Source organism: Limulus polyphemus, unplaced genomic scaffold (assembly GCF_000517525.1).
Source record: "Limulus polyphemus unplaced genomic scaffold, Limulus_polyphemus-2.1.2 Scaffold2330, whole genome shotgun sequence".
In the NCBI taxonomy this organism is placed as follows: domain Eukaryota; kingdom Metazoa; phylum Arthropoda; class Merostomata; order Xiphosura; family Limulidae; genus Limulus; species Limulus polyphemus.
The window spans coordinates 1-8,323 of record NW_013667940.1 but is presented as its reverse complement, the minus strand read 5'-3'; the positions used below and the strand labels follow the sequence as shown (position 1 = coordinate 8,323).

The following is an 8,323-nucleotide window of genomic DNA, read 5'->3' as shown; positions in this document are numbered from 1 at the left end:
GCTAAAAGTTTCGTCGGAACGAATTTACGGAAAATTAACTAACGAACGAAAACGTAACAATATGAAGGAATTAGCTCATTTGAGAAAACAATCCACGAAGAAGATGAGGGTGACGTTTGTGATGATCAAATAAATGCAGCCTCAAGTAGCAGTAATGATCCAATCCTAATACAAGTTGCAATTGAAAATTATTCATATCCAGCTATTAACTACTCACAGGATATTGCTTTATGGCTAGATATTGTTGCGTCAGCGAGGTCACGTGACTAGTGTCACGCCCCCTGCTTTCTGGAAATATATTGTACCTTCGTGAATTGTCGGGAGATTACCAGCTATAGGGTAGTCTTGTATATATAAGAGGGTGACAACGTGACGGGACAATAATGTGTGTGTAGATAGTTAGTAATTCAACTGCAGTCAGAAGTATTGTTGACATTCGTTGATATAGCGTTTGTTATAGAGCGACTGTTGAAAATAAGTGTATCGTAAAGTTGTATTAGGAAAGAATAAACCAGTTTTATTAAGTAAGGACTTGTGTCGCTAAAGTTTCGTCGGAACGAAATTACGGAAAATCAATTAACAAACGGAGACGTAACAATATATATAATTACCGACAAAGTTATTGTATATTACATAATAAATAAACACGAAAATATTGGAGACACGAGCGAATTAACATGTGAGTATCAAGATCACAACAGAAGTTATTTTAAAAGTTTGCATGAACATCATTTTTATCGTCTAAGTCTAATGGTAAGAAATATGAAAAGTGCACGGCTTGTCTATAGCACTACAAGCAAATGTGTGTATTATTACGCTTGCAAATTATTCCTAAATAAGAAATTAAGCCTTGCAAGTAAACACTGACAGAAATTCCTCACGAGTTTGCGGTGAATGCTGCATACAAGATGTTTCCCTCTACTCTTTTAGTTCAAAATTAGGGATGACAATATGCTCAAATACAGTAGTCCCTTGTAGCTTAGCGCAAAAAGCCTACCCTTAAGCTAAGAATCCATAGGCCAGAAAAACTGATGCGAAATTAGTCTACAAGCCAAGCCAAGTTCAAAATGGAAAATAGCATAACTTTGGACTGAATAAAGGAATTTCCTTCAAACATAGTTATAACAATAGAACATTCAAAACTACTGGTAATGCTAATGTAAATGACAGTAAAAACAATAATTTTTTACTTAAAATCAAAGACAAAAATTTCTCACTAAAGAGAGATTTGTGCGCTGCGAGCGCTTTCCAGCGCACCTCCAAAATTCCAGCAATACTTCCGCCAACTGCTAATTATTCTAAATTTAGAACAAGGCGGCCTCCTTCCTGCTAAACCTCGTGTAATTTGCATTTGTGCAATCTGGGACGCCATGCACCAGAGCCCAATCGCTACATATTTCGGTGTTTATAGTGTTCAATGCAAATAAATGTAAGTAATTGTTTAATCATCGATTGTTCTTAGTTACATATATATTAGGTTAGTTCCTTAGTAGCAATGTAGCATTCTTTTAATGTTGCAAATGGCCTAAATACTTTAAAGCCAAGGTTTTAACTTTTCCGATCAGCCTACCGGCTTACGCTTTGCCGCTTAGGCCTAGTATTACATCCATATTAAGCTAAGTGTCAAGGTTAAACTTCATATCAAAAGAATGATTTGTTTTTTGTTAAATAATGCAGTATCTTATTGTTATCAATATCTTATTTTCAGTATCTTATTAACTGTATCGATATTAAAGTTTTAATTTAAATTAAGCGCAACTAAAACAACAGAACTTTGTACTTATCTTAACTTAGCCTGACCTAACTGAAATTTGTAAATTACTCATTTTCATCTCCAGTTGATTCGTGACTCTTCCAAATCGTTAATAATAAATGGATGTCGATTAAATTGAGGCAAAACAGAATTTTTTAAATTAAAATATGTAAACAAAAATTTAATATGTAAAATAAAAATAGTAGAAAAATATATTTAGTTTCGTAACATATAACAGAATTGATAAGGCATAAATGATATGGTATAGCTAAACTTTTTTGTAGATTCTCTAAAAATATGTTTTTTCCAGATTTTTACAATAGAATTACTATTGAATATTAGTTGAAGATTTCTCAGCATACTTCGTCATTTTCTTTACAAATAATCACAAAAAATAATTCCTGGTGATTTATATTTTTTTTAATGATGAAATATTGAATTATTATAAAAGTTTATATCTGAAAAACATCAGGATTAGCACCCAACAACCCAAACCCAAAAACCCAAGTATTAATTTTTTGCATAACATGTTATTTTATTTACTTTATACGTCCTTAGAATAGATACGTGTGTTATTAAGTTATAATAAATGCTTTAGCAGTGTAATAGCTAATGGTTTGTGTATTAAAAGGAAAAATACATAAGTACCTATAATCTATGTACTAACAAAGCACTCTCACAGATAGTCAGAAATCATGAACAGGAGAAGTAAAAATTCAGAAATGTGGAGCGTTTTTATCCCAGATATTTTGTCCAAAAATCCAACCATAAACCCACTGAAATATTAAGTGGGTTTTTGGTCTTAGATGTTAAAATTTTTATCATTCCTTCCAGAATTTCCGTCATGTCATCTTACCAGCACAAACCCGGCGCACAAAAGAAGCGTGAACGGGAGGCTCGGCGAGAAAGGGAGAAGGAAGTGATCAGGGATTGTCGGAAGTTATTTGAGGTCGGCTTCCAGCACGATCAGCAGCATACAGATCCAGTACATAGGCTTACCTCAGCAAGCTCAGTTAATACCAGCACCACTGTAGATTATGATTATGACAGTAGGCTTGACATAGAAGATCAACATGAACTGCCAGCTAGGCCAGAAAGCCCAGAAACACAAACAGAAGCATGTGTAGAGACGGCCCAAGAAGGCCAAAAGAGCCAGCATTCAACAGAAAACAAGCCTAAAACATATGTGGTTGATATTGGACTTTGTCCATCAGACATCCCAACTAAAGAATATATAGAAGGAAAGGGCCTCTGCCACACCCAAAAGATTTCCCTAATGATTTAGCCGGACGAAAATTTCCAATGTCTGTTCTCAAAGTTAGAACACCAAATGACGAAAGCTAGAGCAGATGATGGCTTGTATTCAGTCCTGGAAAACAGTCCTTGTATTGCCTGCCTTGTAGGCTTTTCACTCATACAGTGGGCTCACAACTGCAAAGTTCACAGTTGATCATGGCATCCAAACAAGGCTGGGGTACAGAACAGAAATGGAAAAAGCTGTTTGACAGGTTGCCTCAACACGAAAACAGTACAGCACACAAGAACTGTTATCTAGCATGGCGTGAGTTGGAGAGGAGGCTAGAAAGTGATACTGGGATTGATGTAATGTCTCACAAAGTAATCATGAGCGAGACTGAGAAATGGCGAAATATACTTAAGAGGATAATTGATGTAGTAATTTTTCTTGTCCAAAGAGGACTTGCTTTCTGTGGCTTATCCCAGCGAATTGGCGACATTCATAATGGGCACTTCTTGGGGATCATTGAACTCCAGGCCAATTACAATCCAGTTCTAGCCGAACATCTTGCAAAGATACGAGCTTTGCAAGAAAAAGGTGAACGGCTTCAAGTTCACTATCTCTTAGGGTCATCTCAAATTGAATTCATCAGTAACTGCACAGATTATGTTCAGAGTCACATTTTTGATGAAATAAGAGCCACAAATATTATTCAATCATGGTTGATGCAACACCGGATTCTAGCCATGTGGAGCAGACAACGTTCATCATTCGTTATATGGCCAAGGATGATACCGAATTTGCAGTTCAAGAACGATTTTTAATCTTTGTTGATTGTTGTAAGAAGACGGGGGTTGAATTAGCAAGCCTGATTATGGAAACACTCAAGCATTTTGGGATACCTATTAAAGATTGTCGTGGACAGGGTTATGATAATGCTCCCAACATGTCTGGCAAGTACAATGGTACCCAACAGCACATACTTGCTGTTAATCCACTGTGCATTTATTCTCCATGTGTCTGCCATTCACTGAACTTATGTGGAGTAGATTCTGCATCATGTTGCATGGAGGAAGTTAAATTTTTTTGGAGTAGTGCAAACAGTTTACAATTAGTTTTCTTCCAGTCCTCAGCGCTGGGCTATTCTCAAGAAGCATGTGGGCGAATCCATCTACACTTTGCCAGGTACTCGTTGGACAGACCGAGTGGCAAGTGTGAGACCATTTGCAGCTCATCTTGCTGAAATACGACTAGCGCTAAAGAAACTTCTGTCTCTCAACCTCACGCCAAAAACCATTAATGAAGACAATAGTGTAATCAAATACGTATCATCCTTTATTTGCATCCTTATGTCATTGATGTGGCTGAAGATTCTCGTACAGATCGACAGAAGAAATCAGCTCATCCAGGCAAGAGATGCTACAGTGGATGTAGAGGTCTCAAATCTAGATTCGCTCTTGACTGATCTTGAAGATCTACGTGGGAAGTGGCCACAGATTTTAAATGAAGCGAAACTAGTTGCTGAGGGATCGAAATTGAACCATCTCCCATCAAAACGGAAAGTTAAAAAAAAGAGCAAGACTTATTGTCATAGAGGAGGATGATTACCAGTGAATACCCTAAATTCAATACGTTTTACAAGTATGTAACGTTTAAAATGTTGAAGATAGTTGTAAAGGATCCTTCCAAAATATCATGATCTATTTACAACCCACTACAGGTCTCTGAAGGAGTCTTTTTTATGAGTATGACTATCAAAAATTACATTACTCTCTCTAACCTATCAGTGAACAGTGCTTGATAGAACTTGATCTTGGGATTACTTCCAGATTCTGATTCTAATAATCAGTTCCACAAGTGAAAGGAAAAATGTTCTCATTGGTAACAGCGACTGTTGGTCTTTCAGATTTCTTACTGCAAATTTGCCATTAGGGTTAACTAGAAAATATAATGGAAAATGTCATTAAATTGGACAAAGGTTTTCAAATTTCAAAAATTCTTCAGCTTTTTAGAGTGGAGCTAGCTCCTTCTCAGACTCTCCAATATCCATTCATTTCGATTCCCTATCTTACAAATCATGGATCCGCTCCTGCAATATGTTACCTTTCACTTAATATAATATTTATTTCAAAAACCAATTGATCAAAATCATTCTTAAGTGCATTAATGTCCTGAGTGCAACTACAAATACCCAACTGTTTAATGTCATCAGCAAACTTGATTAATTTTCTAATTATGTCTCTATCAATATCGTTAATGCAAATAAAAAAACTAAAGGCCAAAGCACCAACTCCTGAGACAATCATTAATTTAATAGGGTCCAGTGTCTGGCTTGCCTGAGCTCTATTAATAACAATATTTTGTGTTTGCTCATTCAACCACCCTACAATCCAATTAGCTAATCTTTCCCCAACCTCTTCCAATGTGATTTCCTTTGAATAATCTTATATTGACACCTAATAAAAAAATTTTAGATAATATAAATACACGAAATTCACACCAATTCCATCGTCAAGATAATAAGTTACATCTCAAAGAAATGTAACAGATTAGTAAAGGAAGCTTTCTCTTTCGTGAAACCAAGATGGTTTTCGGTTAAGATATCACATTTCATAAAATGATTTTGTATAGCACCTTTTATGAAACTCTCTTGAGATTTCCTACTACAGAAGTAAGACTAATTGGCTTATAATCTCCAGGGCAACTCTTTTCACGTTCTTAAAATATTGTACAAACTTTTCAATTTTCATCCACCTGTTATAGTTATTTAGTATCTATGCAGTTTTAGCATAAACACACAATCCAGAAAGCCATTGAGGATGCCTTGTTGTTTTTTTTTTGCTCCCTATGGTATATAATGTCTATTCTGCCCAAAAGGATATTACAGTAATATAGTTTCTGTATTGAAAGGATTAGTGACTGTAATTTTCATTTCTGGCTGAATGGACAAGGTCTGTATGTTACAACTGATTAATGCTGTGAGACACAAATGGTCATGAACTGATGATGTTCACTAGACACAGAAACCGAGTTTACCTATTGAATTCAACACACTTTCTTAGTTCAGTTTTATATGGAGATCTACATGTTCAGTTCAATCTGAAAATCAACGTGTTTAGTTCTATGGAACTCTGTCAACTGTTTTTGTTTTCATTTGCACAAGTAGTACATTGTGTTTTATTTTTGTTTGTTGATAATACAGATTGTGTTCATTTCACTAAATTTCTCCAATCTCGTTTTTTCTCGCACAAGAAAACTCAGTCAAGTTTTCAAATACAAACTACTCCAAAAATGTCCTCATCGAATCTTCCATTATTAGCTAATCTAATTATTTGATATTTATAGAGAAATCACTTCCCTGAAAATAATACCCCTGTTTACTATCTATTGATCTACTAAAATTTAAAAAAGAGTTTCGTACATCTGAAATACGACCTCTTTTATAACTCTGGAGAAAATTTTATCTTGTTCTGGAGCTTTAACTATTTATAGTATTTCAATCTTTATCCATACCACCAATGGATTAATATCTATGACATGATTTAGGTCAATTCCACTATTTTCCATAAAATGCTCAGGGTCAGAAATATTGCTAATACTTATAATGCAAAAATAGAAGAGAAAGAAAATATTGAAATCTAAAAGCTCTTCTCTGAATGTTCTCCCACAACTTAACATTCTTTCTTAAAGAAGATGATCAAACTGAACAAAATATTCTAAATATTTCAAACTGTTGCCTTAAACAGTAAATTGATGACGTTTTTTTACTTTTACTCAATACTTGTATATATACAACCTGAAATCTTGTTTACCTTGTTATTTGCTAACATAAGTTATATAGAAATATTTAGATACTTTGTAATCGCTTTGCCCAGATCTCTATTCTCACCAAATTTCATCACAGCAGTCTATGAAATAATTAATGTTGTGACAACTAACAAGCATAACCTTTCTTTTATTGAAAAGGTATCTGTCAGGTGTTAGCCCAGCTCACCAAATACTCCAATTCTCTCGACAAAACTACTTTACTTTTATTATAATTTGAAATATCCAATTAGTTAAAATTATCTACAAATTCAACCAATTTTCTAGATAATCCATTGTCTTGACATATATATATATTAAAAATGTGAAATAAAGGATTTTGCACCTCTGAGATACCCACTTACAACAACCTTCTATCAAATACAAACAAAATTCTCAATTAATTCAACTGGCTTATCACTTGCCTTAACTGATGCAATCTTCTTAAGAAGTCTCTTATGTTATAAATTTTTCAAAAGTATCTGGAAGTTCAAGTACACTAAATGCACTGCATTTCTCATTTCCATATTAGATTTAACATTTTCAAAGAAAGTTAAAACCTGATCTTGCCTTTCTAAATGCACGTTGACCATCTTTAATAATAAGAAACGTGTCAAAATATGATTGAATAGTTTCTTTAACTATAGACTCTATGGTATATTAGAGTACATAGATTTCCCACAGAGCAGTTAGTTAGGGATCGCTAACAGGAGGTTTGATAAATATTACAGAGTATCGGTCTGTTACTTTATTCACTCTGATTGGGTTTTTCACAAACAAAGAGGAGACACGAAAACGCAATTTTACTACAATCTTTAATAGACAAAACTAATTTAATCACAAAAACAACACAATGAAATAAAGGGCAAATGTTTGTAGTTTGTTTTCTCTTCACATATTTCTCTCTCACCAATTCAGTACTAGCTTTTCGCCTCCCTAATATGAAAAAGAAAGAAACTGAAAGTCAAAACAACCCCTGTGTAAAAATAAAATAAAGCCCTAATGTTAACTTTATGTTAAAATATCCAATTCTTCACAAACTAGTTATGTGAAAATCAAATTCTACAGAATCTAAACCAAATCTTAGTCAAAATCCTGCTTTAAAAACAAAATAATAATAACCATGAAGCCAAGTTGTTTGTGCTTGACCTTCATCCACTATCATTCAGGTACAAAGGTGGGTCGACCTTGTGACATTACAAGATTCACCAACAGGAAAGACAGCTGTCCATTTTGAGATGTCCCATGCTATCCTGAATAAGATTTTGGTGAATGTGGTAAGTTCCAAGGAATGAATGTAGGCTAAATTATACAACAGCTGACATACGTACAACTTAAGAAACGATATTAATTTATTCGTTTAGCATATTCTCTCGTTACTCTATACACCATTTCAGTAGAAAAAGAGGTACTTTAGAGTGACCGTGCTGCAATAATTCAAACATTTCATGGTGAAGCAAAGGGAAATTTCTGAGGAAATTTCATCCGTTGCTTCTGTGAATTTAAATAGAATAAAACAATATTAACCA

The 8,323-nt window shown here is 34.3% G+C and overlaps 1 protein-coding gene across 1 annotated transcript; it reads left to right on the top strand.

The window, feature by feature from the left end:
* The first annotated feature begins 3,205 nt into the window (after positions 1-3,205).
* LOC106466641 lies at positions 3,206-4,594 on the top strand. The gene is made up of 2 exons (XM_013926931.1): positions 3,206-3,711; positions 4,117-4,594. Exons 1-2 carry the CDS (start codon positions 3,206-3,208, stop codon positions 4,592-4,594), a joined length of 984 nt encoding a protein of 327 aa, XP_013782385.1.
* Positions 4,595-8,323: the final 3,729 nt, after the last annotated feature.

What these genes read in the sequence shown, in the direction of transcription:
- LOC106466641 (XM_013926931.1), top strand. Translation starts at nt 3,206, where the DNA reads ATGGCATCCAAACAAGGCTGGGGTACAGAACAGAAATGGAAAAAGCTG. An exon ending in ACAAATATTATTCAATCATG is followed by an intron (nt 3,712 to 4,116) that starts GTTGATGCAACA and finishes GTTTTCTTCCAG; the next exon opens with TCCTCAGCGCTGGGCTATTC.